The sequence below is a fragment of the Miniopterus schreibersii genome (assembly GCF_964146895.1).
Source record: "Miniopterus schreibersii genome assembly, chromosome: 10".
NCBI classification, from domain to species: Eukaryota; Metazoa; Chordata; class Mammalia; order Chiroptera; family Miniopteridae; genus Miniopterus; species Miniopterus schreibersii.
The window spans coordinates 9,418,191-9,440,533 of NC_138110.1; the positions used below are offsets into that span (position 1 = coordinate 9,418,191).

Below are 22,343 nucleotides of genomic sequence, written 5' to 3' on the forward strand. Positions count from 1 at the left end.
TCAGTCTGGTGTCCTTAACCAGTGTGTTCTAAACACATGGTTTGGGTAAATGATTTGTAGGGAGAAAATGTCCTGCTTGGTGGTCATGGGAACCACTCACTATCAGTCCTTTGTGATGGTCAGGAAAAGTGGAGCACAAAAGGGAAAGAGGAGAGAGCAAAAATATGCTCTAATAGTGGGACCCAGAGGGTCCTCACAACACACCGGGGCCATCCTCCCCTTCTCTGAAAACCCTGTGTGACAAAGATCCCAAAGGTCCTGCAGAGGCAGATCATGTGTTCTTGGCTGGGCATGTGCTGTCTTTGGACCCAGCAGTGTGAACAGCAGAAATCCTTAAGGAAATGAGAGCCCTACACACAGAAAACACTGCCTCTCGGAAGAAAAGAAAAATACTCCCTTGTTTTAATCACAAATTCCAATGGATGTATGAAATATATCTTTGCCATCAGATACTCAGTGTTCAGCTCAAGGGATAGGAAACAATTAAAAAAAACACAGAGGTAAAAATAGCTAGGCTAGAGCCAAATGGCTCACAGGTAATGTTTATGTAAGTGCCAAAATTCAGGAAAGGTAAGAGAGGACACTGGATGGCAGATGCCAGGATGAAATTATCCAAGAGAACTGGCTTGGGATTAAAAAAACAACAAACCCCTATGTTGTTTATAACGAGTTCTCCAGTGAAAATGACCAGAGTCCTCTCTGCTTCCTCCTTGGCAAGATCTGCTCACAGAGTACCCATGTGTGAGTCCATAAAGTGATCTGTGGAAAGAATTCTGTTCAGCGAAGTCATTAAAAATCACTGGGGACTTCCACTTTGCCCATGAAGAAATAATTGCTAAGCAAATTGCTGTCCTGCCATAAACAACTAGAAAACTTGACCAAATACATGAAATAAAACTGTCTTCTGAAATTGGGTGCCGACCAGGTAGGACTGTGATTCCTGATAGAAGAGAAACAAATAAGGTAGCTCCTCCTATTCCACACTCCGGCCCAGCTTACAGCCTGGACATAGTTTTCACGCTGAGGCTTGGGGAAGGGAACCCCAAGGTGAGCCCAACAGTCTCAGTCTTGCTGAGAAGGGAAGAGAGATGAGAGCTGGGGGAGGCCAAAGCAGCTAGAATACAGAGGAGAGAAGCTACATAGAAAGAGAGCTTCTGAGAGCTATAATTGAGTCCCCTTGAATCTTGGACTGATACTGATCTGTACGTGCATGGGGTGAGATTCCAAGAGGCTGGGAGAGAATCACTAAGAAGGAATAGGTTGAGCAATTCCCCAAGCACACACAAGGCTGGGAACAGTTTGCGTTCCCACAGGCCAGAGTAGAGTGACCTCATAATACATGGGACATGAGCTAGAGTCCTCAGAAGGGTAGTGCATTAGTTCCCAGTGCTACTCTGGGCCTGCCCTGACAGTTTAAAAGTAAACCTCAAAAGGATTAAACTCATTCCAGGAAACTTAGATATAAGGCAGAAGAAAATCCAAAACTCTATGAAGAATACACTAAAATCTAATAATCAATACCATAATCAAGTTCACAATGACTGGCATCCCAAAAATTAATAGGTAAGCAAAGAGCAGCAATATATAACTTATAAACAGAAGAAAATTAATCAACAGAAACAGACGCAGAATTGACAGATGATGGAATTAGCAAACAAGGACATTAAAATAGCTGTTATAAATATGTTCCATGTGCTCAAGAATGTAAACAACCATGAATGTGATACATGCAAAACCATGATGGGGCTCAAGAACGTTATAACTGAAAGAAATAAGACACAAACGACTGCATACCATATGACTTCATTTATATGACATTCTGGCAAAAGAAAACTATAGTGATAGAACGCAGCTCAGTGACTGCCAGGGCCTAGGGATGGGTCGGGGAATGACTGCCCTAGGCAGTCCGATCCCATCCTTGGAGGGAAGGCCCTTCAGAGCCCTAGTCCTGGGAAAGAGGCAAAACTGGAAGTGATGTTTTGATTTCTGCTACAGGATGGTTGGTAAAGAGAAAATGTGACTGTGACAACACTGAAGCCCCGGATCCAGCCAGGTCTAAATCCAGATGTATCCCTAGGGGGCCAGCAGAATCTCTTTGTTGCTTAAGCTCTTCTGAGTTATGACTATCTCGTGATTGAAAGTGACCCAGCTGACATGACCCCTCTCACCAGGCAGGACAACACGCCATCACCTAGCAGTTCAACGCTCTCGTTCACTTACCAGAGAGTGAGATTCCTTCCGCGAGCCCATAAGGAAGATACGCAAAAATGATCATCATGCCGAACTCCAAGGAAGGCGTTTTCCTCAAGTCAATATGCTTTAGCACGTAAATGACAGTTGTCAAAGAAAAAGAATTGGGACAGTTGATGGGAAATCTAATGAAGTCACAAAACTGCTGCCTTCCAAATATAAGTTAAACAATGGATACAAAAGATTTTGGAACATTCCAAGGTAACAACTGAAAACCTGTCATCATGGATTTTTTTTCTTTGCAGGGTGACTGTAGTTTTAAGAAAGGGAATCTGACAAAACTAAGAAATGTAAATTCCTGAGACAAATGGTGGGGGGGGGATTTAAAATCAACCTAAGTTAGATCATTTAAAAATGCTGACTTGGGTCTTGGCTGGTGTGGCTCAGTTAGTTGGGTTGTGTCCTGTGCACCAAAGGGTTGCCAGGTTGATTTCTGATCAGGGCACATTCCCAGGCTATGGGCTTGATCCCCAGGAGTGGCTGTGCAGGAGGCAGTTGATTGGTGTTTCACTCTCACATTGATGTTTTTTTCTCTCTCTCCTTCTCCCTTCCTCTCTCTCTCAAAACCAATAAAAAACTCTTTTTAAAAATGCTGACTTGGAAGGCTGGGAATGTGCCAGGGCTGTGGGGGGCAAAACTGGGGCTGCAGACGGACTGAGGATAGCCCACCCTGCCGGGTCCCTTCCAGGGCCTTGCTGCTCTTTCATCTCCCCCTCCTCCGTCAGATGACATGAACTAAGGGGGTTTCCAGAACTCTGGGGTTCAATGCCCCATCGAAGGGGCTATCTTTCGTATTGCTGGAGATTTTCAAAATCATGCTCCTGTAAAAGGAGAGCCTTCTATATATTCCAATATTGTTCACATGCCCATGCTGGAGATCAAAGCATCCATTCACCTGGCTTCATTACAGTAGATGCTCCCCCCACCCCTTTTAAGAAAAAGATAAATATGGAGAAAAGTACTGAGCTGGAAAAATTTTTCTTTTCCATACTGTTTATTGGTACAATATGAGAAGCTGTCAACCAACTCAATAGAGCCTTTAGACTTCTGGACAAAGGAATCGAAGGGAAAATTCAACAGGATGGCAGACAAACATGCCTGTCACAGGCAAAAGGAGGCTTTTCCGGCCATCTGTGAGACAAACTGTTCGTGGGGGAGGGCCAGGTGGCCATCTCTGAGACGCAGGCTTAGGCTCACACAGAAGTGGTCTGGTGCCTATTCCTGTTATGAACATGATGAATTTTCTATAGCAATAAAGGTGTCATTGGCCTTCACGAGTCTCTTTCCTTCTCTGGCTGGAAAAACTTACGGGTTGTTAAGCTAGAAAATCAGTGCAAATAACTTAGATGAGCTCACTTTGAAAGTCTCTTTTAGGGTCCTTCTAGATAAACACTTCCAGATTTTCTCAATTTGACACTTTCAAAGGAAATTAATTTCCAATTTTTTGAATGTGAAAAGTGAGACAGCACAAAATGAAAATCATCTGAATGTGGTTATCATACTCTAGGAACTAAGAAACCTCCCAAATCAGATCTGATATCCAACAGTGTACATGTTTTTTAAGCTTTAAAAAGTGACACCCTAAATTTCACATGTTAAATTTAAAAATCCTTTAAAGTGCTCCTCAAATCACAACTATATAAAAATCCTCCATCAAACACAACCTTAGACTAAAATTGGTCCCTTACGGAGCTGGAGAAAATGGCTAAAGAAGGATGGAATTAAGAACAATCTCAGCCACACCTGTTCATCGCAGTGAAAGGATATTAATGCAGAGATTAAGCCAGTGAGAGTGCCGAGTGCTGCCGAGCCAAAGAACATTTTGAGAAAGTAGCCAAGGGCTTGTAAAAATGTTTGCCACCCACTGACATCTGACATATTTTTTCTCGTTAAACCTTCAGCTGTGCTAGGAAATAAAAGAAAAACAGAAAGAAGTTAAAATGTTATAGACAAAGTTATTAGAAGTTAACTTAGAACTCAAAACTTATTTCTTGATTTTTCTCTCATTCATCTATTCCATTGTTCAGTGAGTCACACATTTATTTGTTCACCTGCTTTGTTCAAGGAACTGTGTCAATTTCTAGGGGTTCAGAAATGAGAGCAAAGGCCCTGCCCTTGAGGATCTCCCCAAGTCTAGTGAGATGGGAACTAATGACGATCTGGGGTAAGGGCAAAGGGATGCAGAAACACAAAGAGGGCAGCTAACCTCAAGGAGGTTCTTCATGACATATGGGCTGGGTTTAGATCTGGGATACAGGACAGTGAGGGAAAGTACCCCGGGCAGAGGGAACAGCATGTGCACAGGCAGAGAGCCCAAGAATACAAACACAACCTGGGAGCATTCAATTACATAGGTTAGTATGGATAAAACACAAAAGCAGAACTGGTGGGGAGGGGGGCGGTGCATTGGGGAGGACTGTGGCAAGAGGTAAGGCCAGAGCAGCAGGCAGTGAGGACCTGTGAAAGGCTTCTGATGAACCAGGCTAAGAGCTGCTATTTCAACCTTCAGTATGAACACCTGGGGAGTGTTTCCAATATGGGGGGATCCTGTAATAAAACCTGAAACTGAGGCTATGGCATGAAGTCAGATTAGAATGGAGCCACCTGAAGAACTGCCATTGGGCACAGGCATTGGGTACAGAGAGGGTGGATTTAGGAGGCATTGGGGAGAAGAATTGAAAGAGAACAAAGTAACAGAACAAAGTAAAACTGTCAGAAGCCATTAAATTCCATTGTTGATTTTATCCTCAAAGGGAAAACCATTTACCATTTAAATGGAGTTATTCTCATTAAATATCCTTCTCTTGCAGTCTGATTCTACCTTCAGACTGTCTCTTAAATCCATCTACTTCTCTCCCTTCCTGCCCTACTATCTGCTGTCCCTAGATTTATGCCTCATTGCTCTCTATATACCTCCTTGTCTTCCTAGGGACCATGCCACTCTCCATTCACCTGCTTTGTTCAAGGATGAATGATCCTCATAAAATTCACATCTGTTCAGGTTACTGGTCTGTTCAAAACCCATCAATAGTTTCCTGCTGCTTTGTAGGAGGAAGCCTAGCATTCGCAGCATAACCTAGTTAATGGCGCTGAGGTTCTTAGGCTCCCCAAGACAGAAATCAAGAGGAAACCCCAGAGAAATTTCCAGACAGATTTTATTAAGCTTATGCTTGAGCACAAGGGAGGCAGCACAGAGAAAAGGATGTTCTTCTAAACTGGCCCTCGGGCTGGCTCTGCTTGGCTGCTTTTATAAGCTGGGGACAGAGTGGGCTTGCACGATAAGGCAGGCTTTTTGATAAGGCCAGGCTTGCACAATTTTTCATTTCAGGGTGGGGTGACTTCCTTTTCCTGCTGCGCTGCCTGGTAACTACATTCACGCCTGCACTGTTGGGGCAAGGTGGCAGACTGCTTGTTACCGCCACCCGGGGAAGGTCGTATAGCAGTCAAACCTTGATCAACTGTGTATGCGGGTGGGTAGTTTAAGCAGGCAGTTAGAAGGGAGATAAAGTCAGCTACCTCTGTTTCTGAGTAGAGAGTGGAAGGGTGGCAACATTTTGGGGTTCCTTCTAGTTACCTGGTCTTAACTTGGTTTCCTGGCCACTGGTATTTTCTATTCCCAGCCCAATCCCTATACTGTTTCAACCTGCTTCCTCTCCCTGCCATACTTCTTGATCCCATCTCCTCCTCATTCAGGGCAGGCTCCACTGTTACTGGCACCTCCTTGTAGTCACCTTTCACTCCTCCCTGGCCCCAGCTAACTTCCCAGTTTGTTTCTCAGAACACAGGGTCAGTGTTACTTCCTCACGGTCACCTGCCCTGACCCCTTTGCACAAGTCAGCCATTTACAGGCTCTCCTGCTGTCTGCCTTTTCCACAGCATGTGAGAACTAATCATTCCATGAGGCTCAATCCTGTTCAACTGCCATATGTCCAGGGCCTAAGGCAGAGCCTAGCACACAAAAGACACTCAAATTTTTGCTGAATCAGTAAACAAAGCGAAGAATTGTCAATAGTAGTATTCAGCTTCATTATTCTGCATTTCATGAATTAGTATAATTATAAAGCAGGATAATCTCTGGCAAAACAGTAGCTTGATCAAATAATCTCAGGAAGCCTTTCATGGAGATTCACGGCACAATATAACATAAGGGTTCTGAAAGTTCTGCAAAAAAGAAATCTTTTTTCACACAAATGTTTTCCAAACTCACCTATATGCACAATCTCCCCCATTCCTTTTCTTTCCTAGAAGGTCACTTGGGGAGTGCTGGGATCCAACAAGGATTCTTACTGGGAAAGTGCATTTGAAGGCGAAGATCACCTCCAGTTCCCAAATGACCTGCGGGCTACATGCATACAGTGTCTAGCCCCCACCACATATGGCTCCCTCAGCTGGTAAACCAGCTAATGTCACTGCTTTCTTTTTATGCAAAGAAGGCTTAGGCCAATGGTTTCTGAACTCAAGATAAATGAAAGTAGAATTTGGGTTTTTCTGGTCTGGTGATTTTCTACATTTTATTTTTTCAGATCATGTTTCTCACACCTTAAGCATATAAGACAATGCTGCTTCAGGATCCATTTCATGAGCTTAAGCTGTACCTGGAGAGAACAAGAGGTTCCCTCTACAGCAATTATTTTAAGAATAAATTGTCATAGTAACAAAATCAAAGCTAAAAATAATTTAAAGTTAATGAAGAAACAGAATATACTTAGCTTTCTGGCACTTATGAAAGTGAAAACATTAAAAAAGGGGTAATTCATTCCTATATTCAGTTGTAACGATAAATGTATCGGTCACTTTGAAAACGATAGTTTATGAAGTATACCCTTAAAAACAAGACATGACAGCAGGTCCCTCCTATAATGCAGAAAAAAGGACAGGCCCAGCATGCCCCTTTCTCCTCTACCTCCCTCTTCTATCTGAAAATGGCTCAAAAGACTGTTCACCCGAGAAGCCTCCCTCAAATTCTTCAGTGATTGTTTCCCCCTGCACCACTGTGTTCACTTGTCTGTGAGCATCTCACCTTTGATTGAATTGGTCAAGTCCAACTGGTGTCTGAATAGTGTCTGGAACACAGAGGGCCCTCACCAAATGCTGATGGTAAATGATCAGCCTGTAGCATGTCTGTAGAGTCAGTGAGGCTGGACGTGGCTTAGGTGAGTGACTCCTACCCCAGCCTGTGTCCCGGTAGCGCTGGAAGTGGAGGCTGGAAACTATATATGCATGGGGTTCACAGATCCAGTTTGGGGAACTGTCATCATAGCTAATCTTGGCCTTCAAAAGCACTTTTTTCCAGGAAGAATCTTTGGCTACTTATAATGAATGACTCCATCATTTCCCATTTTAAAAAGACAATATTTCCTAATCTTTGGCCTTTTTGTGGCAAAGAGACATGGAAAAGCTCAGAAAAGGTCCTACTTCTGACAGATTTTAAAAAACAAAATAGAGATAAAGCTGTTGAGTTTAGCTCCTAATGTATAAAAATAACTCATGATGTCAACTCCAATTTGGGCAAAATTCTTTATAACAAATGTTCAATATATGCAGCCAGGATATGAGATAAAAGTCAAAACCAGAAAGCTAAGAAGCTTTCAGGCTAGATCTCAAATAAGAAAAAAATATTGCCATGAGATTTCTTAAAGGTCTTATAGCAGATGTATGAGAATTTCCTAATGAAGCTACAGAAACTTTTACTAAGAGAAATGTGAAAAAGCCAATAGGGAATTGGTTAAATAGGTCATAGTAAATCCATAGAAAGGAGTACTCAGTAACCAGTTAAATGATGTTATAAGAGATGATTTTATCAACTCTGTTCAATGGAAAAGCTACTGTACAGTATTCAGGATATAAGCCCATCTAAATAAAATATATGTATACTTCTACCAAATTGTTAACTGTAATTATCTCTGGGTAACAATGCGTGTAATTTTTCTTTTTTCTTTGCTGTGTGTGTTCTAAATTTCATATGAGGAATAGATGTACCACTTTTAGAATAACAAAACTAGTGTAAAGTTTGTTTAATTTAGGCCTGGTGATTACCTCTTGCAATTATGCAACCTTTGGTAATTTCTTCCTAGGAAAGTAGGCTAAAAGTAGGGCAAACAGTGAAACAGCAATGGGGCAGGAAGAGAAGAGGCAAGGGTCTCACATCAATTGATGTCAGATGCTTTTCACTAGCACTGTATTTAACCATTCAATCATCAAATCCAATCCTGGGCGAGGCATTACCACCCTCACTGACTACTGAGAAGCCTGTGGCTCAGAGAGGTGAAGGAGCTGACCCAGGATCACACAGCTATGAAGTGGCAGCACCAGGACTTGAACCCAGGTCAGCCCGACTCCAAAATCTGGGCTCTTTCCACTATAAAACATCCCTTTAGTCTAATATAAGAATTTCTAATGTAGTCTAAAATTAAGCTTTTAAGAAAATGCTAACGACCACAGTGTTATGCTTAGCAAGGAACCTTGCAATAAAGGAAACAAGTCAGAATTCAGTTAGTGGAAATTCTATTCTCTAACAACACTGACTGGCTCCTAAAATTCTCTTGGCTCATGTCTGATACACTGTACAGGGTTCTTCCCTCCAATTGCTTTGACAGGCGCCTTTTCTGTTTTCTGACAAAACTGTTTGGGTCTCCTGCCCACACATGCTAATGAACACTGCAAAAGGCAGAGTTCAAGGAAATAGCCCTGTAGCAGATAAACACTCTGAAATTATCTTAAATTCATTTCCTTTTCCCAATGACATTTGATGATTCACCTTTAATTTCTCAGATCCTATCAACAAGGGCAGCAATACCAATGAACATTTGAAAGAGATTTGTGGTTTCCAAAGTGGCTTCCACCCAACAGCATCTTAAGGAGGGACGCCTATTAGTATTACTACCTTCTTTTATAGCTGTGAAAAGGAAGGTGACCGGCAACAGCTGCTAAGTGGGAGAGTAAGGCCTCTGTCTATTGTTGTCTGCAACAATGCAGTCCAAACTCTAATCCCTCAATGGGCTGTTCCATCATCCTCTGGGGAAATGATTAAAAACCTAAATTCTTAGGACCCATCCCAGACTAGTCACTGACTTAGAAGCTCTGAGGGTGAGGCCTGGGGATGCTACATTTAATAAGTACCTCCAGGATACAGATGAGAAGCTGCCTCAAAACTATTGCTAAGAGGTAGGTCATAAAAGGCGGATCACCCTGGACCTTGACAGCAGCCCTGGGGCATATCAAGGCTTGTCAGGACAGAAAGACGGAGAAGCAGGTGAACTGATCATCCAGAGGACAAGTAACTGCACATGAAGCTGCATGGAAGCAGCTGTCCCTCTGTTACAAGGACCGTTAGTTCCGTCCCTTGAAGAGAGCACACTTACTTGGTCAAGACGATGGAGACTGCGTCGTTGAGAATACTCTCTCCAAAAACCAGCATGTTGAGCACTGGGTCCACATGAAGTGCGTTGAAAATAGCAATAGTAGCCACTGGATCCACAGCAGAAATTAAGGAACCAAATGCAAAACTGTAAAGAAGGGAATAGTAAGGGGAAATTCTGTGAAGCTCATTGCTTGGGCCACATATTAAAGCATTAAAGCCGGGAACTATATTTGACATAACATAATAGTACACACACTGTAGCTGAAGTAATGACAGAAGATGGTATATTTTTTCCTCTTATGATATCTGTGAACTGACATTGTAGGGTAAGAGTTGTTAGGAATGGCCTAGTTTCCCACTTTAAGTATCAAGACTTTGCCCAGTGATGGATGGAAGACTTTAGCTTAAATGCATTAGACTTCTCAGCCTTTTTTGGTCAGAACAGTTGGAACCATGATGGCTCAGGGGCCTCCCACAAATGACCCATGGGCTCCTGGGTCTGACATCTGCTTTGTCTCTTGCCACCATCTGTGACTAACCCCAGCCTCCACTCATATTTGTAGCACCTAAGAAAGTGCGAAGAGCCAGCAGCAACTCCAGCATGCTTCAGAGGATTGGCAGCTTGGCTGGCAGACACCAAGCCCAGTGCTGCCTCTCACCAGGCCAGCGGCTCTCATCAACAGTGCCCACGAAGGTCTCATTATCTCCAACAAATATGTATTCATCGCCTAATGTGTTTCAGGCACTGAAGCTAATAATAACAGCAAACACTTATGTGGCACTTACCATGCCCCAGGCACTTCAGCACTTTACATATAGTAACTCAATAACCCACTTTCTAAGATGGTACTATTACTGCCCTGATTACATAGGAGAAAACTGAGGGTCAACGATGTTAAGGAACTTGTCCAAGGTTGGACAGCTAACAAGTGGCAGCACCAGGATTCAAACACGGGTCACCTGGCTCAGAGTTGGTGCCCCTGACCATGCCCCTAGATATAGCAATATCGAGACTGAGACTAATTCAGAAAATGGCATGTTTTACACAGGAAATCAGGGTGATGAACGAGAGGGTAACCTGGCAGGGGATGGAGGTGGGAGGCACTTAGACTGGGTGGTCAGGAACGGCCTCTCTGAAGAAATGAGACTTGTCTGAACAAGGACCTGAACAAGAAGCAGGTGGCCAGGCCAAGGTCTGGGGGCAGTGGCAACAGCAAGCTACCTCTGAGGTGGGAGTCAGCTTGGCTGCGTGAGAAATAAAAAGGCGACTATGGCAGCTACATGGTGAGGGTGAGGGTGAGTGGTAGGAGACGGTAGAGGGTGCAAGAGAGTCAGCGCCAGATCACCCCATGGGGCCTGGTAGGGCACCTGAGGAGTCTGGATGACTTGTTCTCTGAGCCCATTTGTCTTTTTTCTACCTCAGTGTTCTGCAAGCCTTCTATTCCCTCCAATTGCTATGCCTGGCACTGCCTTCTTTCTACATCAGCAGAATGGTTAGTCTGCCCCCTTCTCCAACACAAGGCAAAACATGGAGCCCCAGGGAGACAGCCCTACATGAGACGTAAGCCAGAGACTGTCCACCTCTGCTTCCCACCCTCACCAGCTTGCAGTCTGCGAGGGAAGAGGGAGCCACTTGGCCTAGGGACAGAGTGTGCTCTGTCCACTATGCCTTCACCAGAGCCCCCGATGGCCACTGGACTCTGGGCTCAGTTCTCTTCAGAAATCAATAACCTGGGGTTCTGATTTCCTGGGTAGCTCCCCGCGAGTTTGACTGAGTGAATTCAAGCAGGAGAGTCTGCTCACCTTAAGGAAAGTCTCTGGATCTCAAGCTGAGGACCAGGCCCAAAAGATGGTCTCAGCTCAGACTCCAGTTTCCAGACTTTGTCCTCACAGAAGTTGTCACATGTGTTATGAGCTGTGACTTCACCTGCCTCTTGCCTTCACTGTGAGTCCCAGGGGTGTGGGCACTGTGTTTTAGTCATGGGTATATTCCCAGGACTCATACTGAACATGGCCCAGAGAGATTAGTGGAGAGCAGGCAGGAGGGAGGAAGGGAGAGAGGAATGGAGGGAAGAACAGGTAATGCCACCAAAGGACTGCAAACCTGGGAGGCCCTGTTTGGCAGCTGGCCTTGAGGCCCTTGTGCTGCAACTAGGCACAAACCTTCTTTTCTCTCTTTTAGTCTCACTCTCATCACTCAAGGCAACATTGCAGGGGCCTCAAGGGAAGAGGAATGTCTAAAAAGTGTATTGTGAAGTAGCGGGAGTCGGGGGTGTGGGGGACAGCCCTGGGAGTCTCTGCTGGTCTGTGTGCTGTATGCTGGCTTTGCTGGCTCAGCTAACTCCTCCCCACCCCCCGGTGCCATGCAGCAGACAGCCACATTTCTCCCTGCTCAACACCCAGGGACCCTGGTTTTGGTAAAAGCACCCAAATTTTCCTTTGGGGAGCCACCTCCCCTACTTTCTCTCCATCCATGTAATTGCATGGGACTCTGGGAATGGGCAGGGGACCCAAGCTTGGTGAATGAGGACCATCACCAGGCATTTTACCAGGTCATGGGGAATTAGGTGGAACAGTGACGTAAGCTCAGGGTCATCGATGCTGCCACATGGAGTGAGTGTGCCCAAGAATAAAGTCAATCAGGGAAGAGCTGAGCTGAGACAACAGAGGAGAGATTCCTGACATTGTGGGCCCCTGGAGGCTGTCATGACATATGCCATCATTCCGGGGACACTTCAGTTCTATGAACCAACAAATTTGCTTTTTCTCTGCTAAAGCTACTTTGTGCTAGGTTGCAGTTGCACTGGAAGAGGCCTGCCTGATGTTCTTTGTCACAGTCCTGTGGCATCCTGGACTGGAAATCAGAGCAGGAACCAGAAGATGGACTGATGAATGGGTAGAGGGATGGAGGGATGGAAAGATCTGTGTTAAAGCAAATACGGTGAACCAGTGGTTATAGACTCTGGGTGGTCACGTGGGTATCCACTGTACAAGGTCCACCTTTGCTGCATGTTTGAGATTTTCATAATAAAAGGTTGGAGGGAAATGCTTTGCATAAATTAAATAACACATTTAGCTTTAGTTGGAAATCTAAATTGGGACAGAGCTTTTCTGACAGTGTCTATGAAAAGTCTGAACTATGAACCTGCCTGAGTCATCAAGAGGCCTGAACCTAAGGGGTCATTTGACCTTGCCATCAATTGCTCCATTTCATAATTTCATGGCCCAGTTTTTTAAAAGGCCAGAAGCTACAAGTTCAACTTAAAGTGTGTTTTCTTGATTCCATTATCTCAAAGGATAACAACATCAAGAAAACAAAAAGGAAACAGTCTAGGATGGTAAAATAATTCAGGGTGTACCAATGAGTAAAATCTCTCTCCAGAAGAAATATCACTAAAATAAAATGCAACAAAGTTTTAGTTTTCTGTTGTTTTTTAATGTTTTCTCTAGTGCAGAGGTCTGTGCGTCCCATGTTTGACCTACACGGTGTTTTGAAAAACTGAATATATTGTCAACATTTGAAAACTGGAAAATTTCCTATTAATATCTAAAGACCTGGTCTCTTTTGAAAAAAATTTTTTTAAAAAATATCTAGTAATTCTGGGCCCATAAAGGTAATTTCTAGGTGGAGCTAGAGTGGCTGTCCCTTTCAGAAAGGGCATGCTCTCTGGTTCACTTTCACCACCTGGCCAGCTTCCCCTGTGATGTGCCCTGCCAGGCCCCGTAGCTATGTGGGTTTGCAACTGCTGGCTAATTTTCCCAGAACACTACCCATCTATGGGACAGTTACTTTCCACAGAAAATGAAGTGTCTGCACATGGAGAATTAAACTCTACCTGGTTGCTATTCTGCTTGTCCAAAGAACAATTCTCTTACTCCTCTCCCCTGAACATCCCACCCATTGGTCCAATTCAATTTTATAAGAATTTATCAAGCATTTCCTGTATCTCTTAACAGCTGTCCCCAAACAGGTTGAAGGAATGAATGCTGTGACCTCTTCCTTTACTTGGACTGGGCTTGGGACATTTATTTTCATTGGTAAAATACCTACAAAATGCAGGGCATCAGCTCTGTTTTATTTCCAGCTCCTTATGGAACAGGAATGTGACTTTTGCTACTTGTTTATATATCAAAACTATCTCACAACCAAAGCTGTGAAATTTATGTCCCTGGGAGAAAAAAGATTGGACTTAACGTTATCAGAGGCACATTTCCCATGAAAAGGGCTCTAAGAGTCTAGTCCCCAAGGTGCAGCTAAAGGCTGAAAGCTCTGGCTGGCCGGATGGGAGGGACCTGGGGCTGAGCGCTCACCCTGCTTCCTCGCTCCCCAGCCTCAGGACAGAACCAAGGGCTGTGGATGCAGAAACACAGAGCAGGGCTGCATCCTTGCTGAACTTTTCAGAGAGGGAAAACAGACTGAACTCTGCGTATGCACTTTTTCAGCACTAGATCTGGTACCTTCTGAGAGACAGCTGCCTAGGTGGCCTTGCTAAGCCAATTATGGAAATTCCTGGACTGGACTCCTAGACAGCAAGCAGCTCTGAGGGCTCACTGGAGCAGCTTCAGGCCAAGGAAGACATGCACAACAGAACTTCCTCTACAGCACCCCCACCCCAAACTTGGTGAAATTCCAGAGTAAAGATTCACACCTCATCTCCCCCTCCTTTCCTAACCCACCAAGAAGACAACTTTTCATTGTGGCCATTGAAAAGACATAAATCAGTTGAAGAGGATTGTATGCAAGGGGCAGTTAACTCATGAGTAATTCCTTTCAAAAATTAAACTAAATTAATCATTTCAATCAGCAATGCTCTGACTAGAGATCTTCAAATTTTCCTCAGTTAGATTTGATTCATTTCAGAGACCCAAATTAATTCAGAATATTCTACAGAGAAATCATCAGCAAAACAAAACAAGAAAAAGAACAGAGAGGAACCAAGTCCAAGGATTAATGTGGAGAACACTTTCTCTGGCTCTAAAGCAGTCCCATGGGTGTTAAGAGTATGAAAGATTTACCTGTCTGTCATGTTGAGTTTAGAGATTACATCAGCCTGCAAAATAAAACACACAAACATACAGACACAAAAAAAATCCCCTGGAGAACAGCCAAGAAGATTAAAATGTCCGTTAGTGCTTTATCACAAACGGATAGGGACATTCATCTTCAGTCCTCAAACCACTTGAAAATTTTAAAAAACTCCCAAGTTTTAGTTTAAACATGCATCTGATCATCATACAACAGAAGTATGGCAAAGAATGCTACATTTTTCAAGCCAAATTATCTACTGTGTTCTTCTCTAAAGTTTCTTCCCATTTGGTACTAGAAGCTGGGCAATGAAGGTTACAGGACAGACAGATTTATTATGGTGCCACTGAGGCAGCCAGTAAAGGTGAAATTCAGATGGAATGGGTGTTAGCCTACAGCCATCAAAAGAAGCAAGCACATCTGACACACATAAGAGATATCTGCCCGTCACCCAGCTGCCTGAACCTCAAACTCACTTTACAGAGCTGGGGCAGGAAGACTTCCTGCTATTGACCATGAAGGATAAGGACCGATATGCATAGGTGCGCATAATGCAAAGCACAGGTGCTACCTTTGCAGGTGGGTCTGATTTAAAGGAATTCAAATAATCTGAACCCTAAGTACAGAACAGCCAATTGGTAACACTGGGAACTGGTTTAGCAATGGTGGAAAATCCAGAGTATATAAGTCTACAGATGAATGAGTTAGAATTGAGTGAACACATTCAGAATCATGATTTTTTAAATGCAAATTTTAATTTGAAAAAGAGCATTTAACCCTGATTCAGTGTGCCTAACAACACAACTGATATTGTTATAATCTGAAGATCCTGATGGCATCTAGTCTGCTTTATTTTTAGGTATTCCAACTTAAGACATGTTGATTTGCAAGTAACAGCAAACAAATATTTTTGAGGATTATGGGGAGCATTCACTCAATTCCAGATATCAAAGCTCTCTGAGGACATTGAGAAACAAGCTTAGCATGACTTTACTGGGCCTCATGAGTCTGTATTTCCTTCCAGGGGAGCATTTACCTTGAATGTGAAACCCAGGCCCCATGGGGTGTCCCTGACCCCACCTCCCTGCACTAGCTCTTAAGTTTTTCAAAGACGTTTTTCTTACCTGACCCAGAAAATAAATTCCTCCACCTACTACAAAAGCAGAAATTGCTGTACCAAAAACAGAAAACAAGGTGATGGAACCAATATTTTGAAAGAAGTTACCCTGTTTGAAAGAGGAGAAATGAGAGAAATGGTTAGAAAAGCTGGTCTAGTCAACAGAGGCATGGCCCCCACACCTGTCTCTCCTCACCCTCTTGGTTCTCTGTGAAGGGCATCGTCGCCCACCTTATCTGGCAAGCTGGGGACCTGGGAGTCTTCCCTCACACCCACATCCAATGTAGAGCCTAGTCCTGTGGCTTTTACCTTCCCCACGTCACTCACATCTCCCTGCTTCTCTCCATCACCATCTCCATTGCCCTTGCCCAAGACATCATCATCTCTCCTCAGGACCACTGCAATAACTTCTAACAGGTCTCAACTATTCCTGGCTCCTTGCCCTCCACTCTCCAAGGGCTTCCAGAATGATCTTTGCAAAAGACAAATCTGATTCTGCTGCCTTCACTTTGACCTCCCCCCTACTTCCACTTGATGTGCAGCTAAAACCCAACCAAAGCCTGGATGGTTCCATCCCTGTGAGGGCCTCTAACCTCCCCCTTTGTTTTCTGGGGGCCAGTCACACTGGTGGCTTTTTGTTCTTCAAACACACTGTGCTCCCTGGATTTGGACCACTCTTCCTTCCTCTTTGCTTGGTGAACTTTAATCATCCTAAGCTCTCAGGACATTTTCACTCTTCCTGAGGGAAGCCTTCTCTGATCCCTCAGCAAGGCCAGATTCTGTTCTAGGCTCTCAACACACAACGACCCTCTCCTGGCAGCACTTGATATGGCTGAAAATTTACATTTATTTATGTAACTATTTGACTGATGTCTGTCTTTCCCACTAGCTGCAGGCTCAAGGGGGGCAAACACCACACCTGCTTTTGTATAGAGTCACTATCATAATGCCTGTCAGATGCAAGATGCCCAATAAATAGGTACCAAAGGAATTAATCACGTTTCATGTCTGATCAAAGCCCAAAGTTTATACAATTATAATTTTTCATTTAATTAAGAAAAGGTGCGTTACTACAAAGAATGTCAAGATAGTAGGTCATACTATCATAAACTCCTTTTTGCTTTCCATGTCTTTTAAACAATTTTATTTCACTTTATTAGTATCATCATTAAATATAAATATGACAGATAAAATATATTTCCATCTATACTCTATGGCATTTAAGAGAAAATATTTGAGTCCAAGTAGCATGGTCACATCTTTCACATTTCCATAACATTAAGAAAATTAGCTATTTATTTAGAATCCTGTGGACCCACTTAGGAGCAATACCAGGGAACCTTGATGACCCCTTGACTGTGGGCATGGACAAGACATCCCATCTTTTCTTCACTCAAGAACAGTGAAGTCACAAACAACAGCGACTGACATTTTAAAGCTGATTTCAAAAGGATGTACTCAGCTCAACACTGACACCCACTAATCCTATCTCCTTCAGGGAGTTTCTTTGCTTCATTTGCTGCAATTTTGATTTGGCTGCCCATAATCTGACATTCAATTACTCTGTTTGGCATATCAATTCTCAGCGCACAAAGAACTTTCAAATAACTCAAGGCAAACAATAATTTGTTTTTTCTAAACAAAAGGCTTTCATCTATGAGTTCTTCTTTGCAAAAAGCTGCTGTATTTTGTTATTTTAAAAAAGATTAAACTAAGTCTTGGTCTGTTTATAGGGCGCTAATTCTGATAAAATATATATAGTTGGTTAATATTAATCTGGATATTGAAATTTACCCAAATACAAGTTACCACACTATAAGAACTTCCCTTTGCTATACAAAGTGAATTTACCTGTTTCTGACAAAATTAATGTCCTATTCTTTGTATGATATTTATAATTTAAAGAGCCAATACCTGCCTACCTAATGCATATCAACTTAGAATAGTCTTACTGAATTTTTTATTCTAAATCCAAATTTAAATTAGCAAATACAGCAATATTAAAGGAAAACATTCAGAGTTGACTTCCTATCTTCTTTGGGGGAGGGTAAGAAGTGGACAGTCTACTATCTTCTTTGGGGGAGGGTAAGAAGTAGACAGTCTCTGAATTTGCATTTCTAAATCACATTAGTCCCTTTCACATAAATCACCACGTTTTCTGCTGGAAAGCCATCGTCAAAGAAATTATTTTTTTAAATTGAATCTATTGGGGTGACATTGGTTAAAAAATTATATGGGTTTCAGGTGTACAGTTCTCTAATACATCATCTGTATACTGTATTATGTGTTCACCACCCCAAGTCAAGAAATTATTTTTAAAGAAACTATTATTTTCCACAAATTCTGAACAAGTTTATTTCCCTTCCCTCCAAAAAATTAGAAAACTTTCCATGCTCTAACACACTAATCAAGGTGTGTTTTTAAGTCAAAATCAAATCCATTTCCTCAACATTGTTTTGAAATATTTTCATAATCGGCTGATAGTTCTTTTAAGAGTTATTTACAAAATGAAAGAAATTAAAGAGTAAAAGACATGACCTTTAATTCCTTCTTGTTTTCTCTTTAACAATTACCTGATGTCAGTAAGAGTTTGTAAGACTTGGGAAATTTTTTGGTTAATCCTCACCTGAGGATATTTGTTCCATTGCTTTTCAGAGAGAGTGCGTGTGTGGGGGGAAGACAGGAGAAAATATCCATGTGGGGGGGCGGCTGTGAGTGAACACGCTCTAACCACTTAGCCATGCAGGCCAGGATGGGAATTTTTTTTTTTTAACATTAAACTTCCTTTCACATTTTACGTGGCTAGATGTACAATAAAATAACATTTAAAAAAAAAAATCTGGACTGAACATTTTAGAATATTTTTGCTTTGGTACTCAGGTGAAAAATTAAAGATTAATTTGAATGTTTTAACCAAAACTCTCTTGACAAATTTAACTCTCAAGTTTATTATGTTATTGTTCACAATACTACTAATAATATTAATATTAGTAATAATAGATATTATTATTAATAACAAGAAGCACTACCATTTATTTACTGTGGTGGGTGGTGCTTTGCATATATTCTTTCATCTAGTGTAAATTTCAAAGCAACCTGAGAGGAGAGTTTGGGGTTGTTGTTTTTCGGTCTTTCGTTTTTTGTTTTTAATTTCTACTGTGTCCAAAAGGAATCCATAGGGGGCAGCACATGATTAGATCTAGGTCTCTGGCTCTCAAGTCCAGGCTCTTTCCTCTCTCCAAGGATAGGCCAAACCTTAGTCCTTTCAACCGTCACAATTTTTTATCATACTCACAAAATAACTTCTGTATCACTAACATTTTAAGTTGCATCATCTATTTTAAAACTTAAATACATTTATATTCAAAGAAAGCTCATAGACAAAGAAAAAAAACCCATGCACACACACAAAACTAGACTGGCTTAAAAGTGTGAAGCTCCTGCCCAGGCAGAAAGAGTCCCACTGAAAGTTAGAGGACAGAGACCAGAAATGACAAGGCAAAGCAGGGAACTGTGCAGAGGCCAGTGGAGAAGGGGAATATCAGCTGGGGGTTGAGGCCCAGAGCAGGGTACTGAGAGGGGAGACGCTGAAGGACAAGTGGCCTAAGGAGGGAGAAAGGTCCAACATGGTGAGCTGAGAGAGTCAAAAGGCCCAGGGCACATGTCCCTGACCACCTACGACACAATCTATCCTTTTAACATGTGTCTGTCTCTGTCTGACAAGAAGAGTCAATGTCTCTTGTCCGTGTACAACTCAAATTCACCTTGGCCATCTTCCTACGAAAAGCACCCTTCTATGGCAAACACTAGTTGAATAAGTCACGCTGCCTGAAACCATGAAAGCAGCCCATTGACATGTCTGCTCCTGTCCACAAGTCAGGCAGTTCGGTCCAGCTTCCACCATGCACACCCAGGATGCGCACCCAGACACCACTGCTAAATTAATACCCAGGCTTTTACAGAACTTGCCTTATCAACACAGGAAGTGATCCAGACCAAACCACTAATGTGTGCCTGAGCCTTACCTTGTGTAACGAATATCCTGACTCAAATATAATGGGTGGAAGCAGCAGAAGGAAAAACATATTTGGACGAAACATTTCTTCTTCCTATAAATATAAAATGGGTACATTCAGAGGCATGGGATTTGTATAATTAAGAAATAAATCCATCAATGAAGAGCCAAAGTAATTCTTCTCGCAGGCCTGGCCCATTGGAAACATATTGTGTTTAAATAACTACCATGTTTAAATAAAAACACCAAACAGGAAGACAGGCAAAAAAAAAGAAAACACATGCTCCCCTACCCCCCTCCATACAAGTGCATTTAAAAATGTAGGACAAGGGAGTTTAACAGGTGACCAGCGAAAGAAAAATCAGAATGAAGTGCTTCCAAATACACAGTCATATGCTTTTTAGCCTTTACTAAGGAAAGAAAATTAATTTTAATATAGAAAACATTTCAATTCAAATAGAACATTTTCAAAAACAAGTCCACACATTGGCCCCCTCCAGGATAAAGGTAATGGCAAGCCCTAAAACAATCCACTTAGAGGACAAGGAAACCCTCCCCACGTCTAAGCCCCGCCTTTTCTCCACCTGTCACTGACAACTCTGCCATTTTCCTAAATCTGCCTGTGATAAAAGAGTACCCACCAGATGCCCTCACGACTTGGGACATGGCTATCAAGCCAGTCCCTCACCACACTTTCAGATTGAAATATTAAGTCCGAATTATTAAAAGTATTCTAGATATAGCCATCTTTGGCAGGATGAAATAACACTTGGATTTTCTATATTAATCCATTTCTCTAATTGTTGGTGGACTGGGGAAAATACATATTTGTCCTCAAGCTCAAAATGAATATATGTAATGGACAGTCTATTAAACACTGCAGAATCAGGCCCTTTTTCATATGAAAATTTCTATGTCAGAATCTTGGCAGTCTGGTTTCTTGTCAAAAATCCCTATTGAAAAGAATCACTAAATGTATTCTTACAAATGTACAGCTGTTACCATAAAGACTAAAATAACATTTAAAAAAGGCTCAAAATAGAAGCAAATGATGACTTCTGATTAAGTCTTAAAATAACTGCCTGTACAACAAGCTCATGACTCAGACTGCGACCATGTGAAAAGAAATGGGCTGATCTCTGTTTTGTGGGGCAACCAATTCTGAGGATCTGTGCAGTGGGGTTACTGTATAGATTCTTTTGGAGTTTCAAAAACTAAACCTCCCCTGGGAAAAAGGAAAACCCACCTATAATGGATTGTGTAGTGTCTGTCCTCCATCCCCAATTCATGTCCACCTGGAACCTCAGAATGTGACCTTGGTTTGGAAAATGGGTCTTTGCAGATGTAATTAAGCAAAGAATCCAGATAAGATCATACTGGATTAGGGTGGGCCCCAAACCCACTGAGAATACCCTCACTAGGGATAGAAAAGGACACACAGACACAGAGAAGGCCCTGTGAAGATGGACTGAGGCAGAGACACAGCCAAGGAACGCCTGGGACCAGTAGGAGCTAGAAGAGGCAATGAAGGATTCCCTGCCGCGAGCCTGGACTCACTCCCTAGAGGGAGTGTGGCTCTGCCAACACCTTGATTTCAGATCTCTAACCTCCAGATCTATGAGAGAATAATCTCAGTTGTTCTAAGTCACCCAGTTTGTGGTAATTTGTTACAGCCACAGGAAATGCATCCACCACCGTAAGATGAATAGTGTTATGGAAAGCTCCCCGGTTCCTTCTGGCAACATCTCCCCCTCAATAGTCTGAGGTGATTTTTGGTTGCACTTGAGAAGTGTGTGTCAGACACCTCTGACCCTGCAGACTGAGAAAGTCAGCCCCTTTGGATTCTTTTCAATCGCAATTAAGTCAAAGCCACCTCAGTCTGGAGCTACGGTGAGTACAGCCTCTCTCCAGTGTGCTGACCTCTCTCTCTCTTTTTTTTTTTACTATATCTTTATTGATTTCAGAGAGAGGAAAGTAGAGGGAGAAAGAGAGACAGAAATATCAATGATGAGAGAGGTATTGATCAAGCCCACAACTCGGGCATATGCCCTGACCAGGAATCGAGCCCCAATCGCCTGGATCCCAGGTCGACGCTCAACCGCTGAGCCACGCCCGGCCGGGCTGGCCTTTCTTTTTGCCAAAGAGAACAGGCTTGACCTTAGAGGCTTTGGCAGGCACATGTACTCCTTTGTTTATCTATAAAAACGATATTGGTTTTCCTCTTAAAACTCTATTATGATGTTCCCTTTAAAATACATATATATATATATAGTATACCAGTGTTCATAGCAGCATTATTTACAACAGCCAAAAGGTGGAAACAACCCAAGGATCCATCAACAAATGAATGGATACACAAAGCGTGGTACAGACATACACGGAGTATCATTCAGCCGTAAAAAGAAAGGCAATTCTGATACATGCGAAAACATGGAAGAGCCTTAAAAACCACATGGTAAGTAGAATAAGCCAGATACAACAGGCTAAATACTGTATGATTTCACTTACATGAGGTACCTAGGATAGGTAAATTCATAAAGAAAGAGAGTAGAATAGGGCTATAAAAAAAGAATAG

At 42.5% G+C, this 22,343-nt stretch overlaps 1 protein-coding gene across 2 annotated transcripts in view; it reads right to left on the bottom strand.

Moving 5' to 3' along the window:
• Positions 1-22,343, bottom strand: part of SLC9A8 (solute carrier family 9 member A8) — a 61,013-nt gene that overhangs the window by 17,627 nt on the left and 21,043 nt on the right. For both annotated transcript variants that reach the window (XM_081150213.1, XM_081150214.1), the window contains 6 exons: positions 19,779-19,862; positions 15,761-15,862; positions 14,627-14,661; positions 9,612-9,755; positions 4,018-4,156; positions 2,221-2,326 (listed from right to left, as the gene is read on the bottom strand). In XM_081150213.1, the coding sequence (XP_081006339.1) occupies positions 2,221-2,326; positions 4,018-4,156; positions 9,612-9,755; positions 14,627-14,661; positions 15,761-15,862; positions 19,779-19,862 (610 nt within the window). The remainder of the gene's footprint in view (positions 1-2,220; positions 2,327-4,017; positions 4,157-9,611; positions 9,756-14,626; positions 14,662-15,760; positions 15,863-19,778; positions 19,863-22,343) is intronic.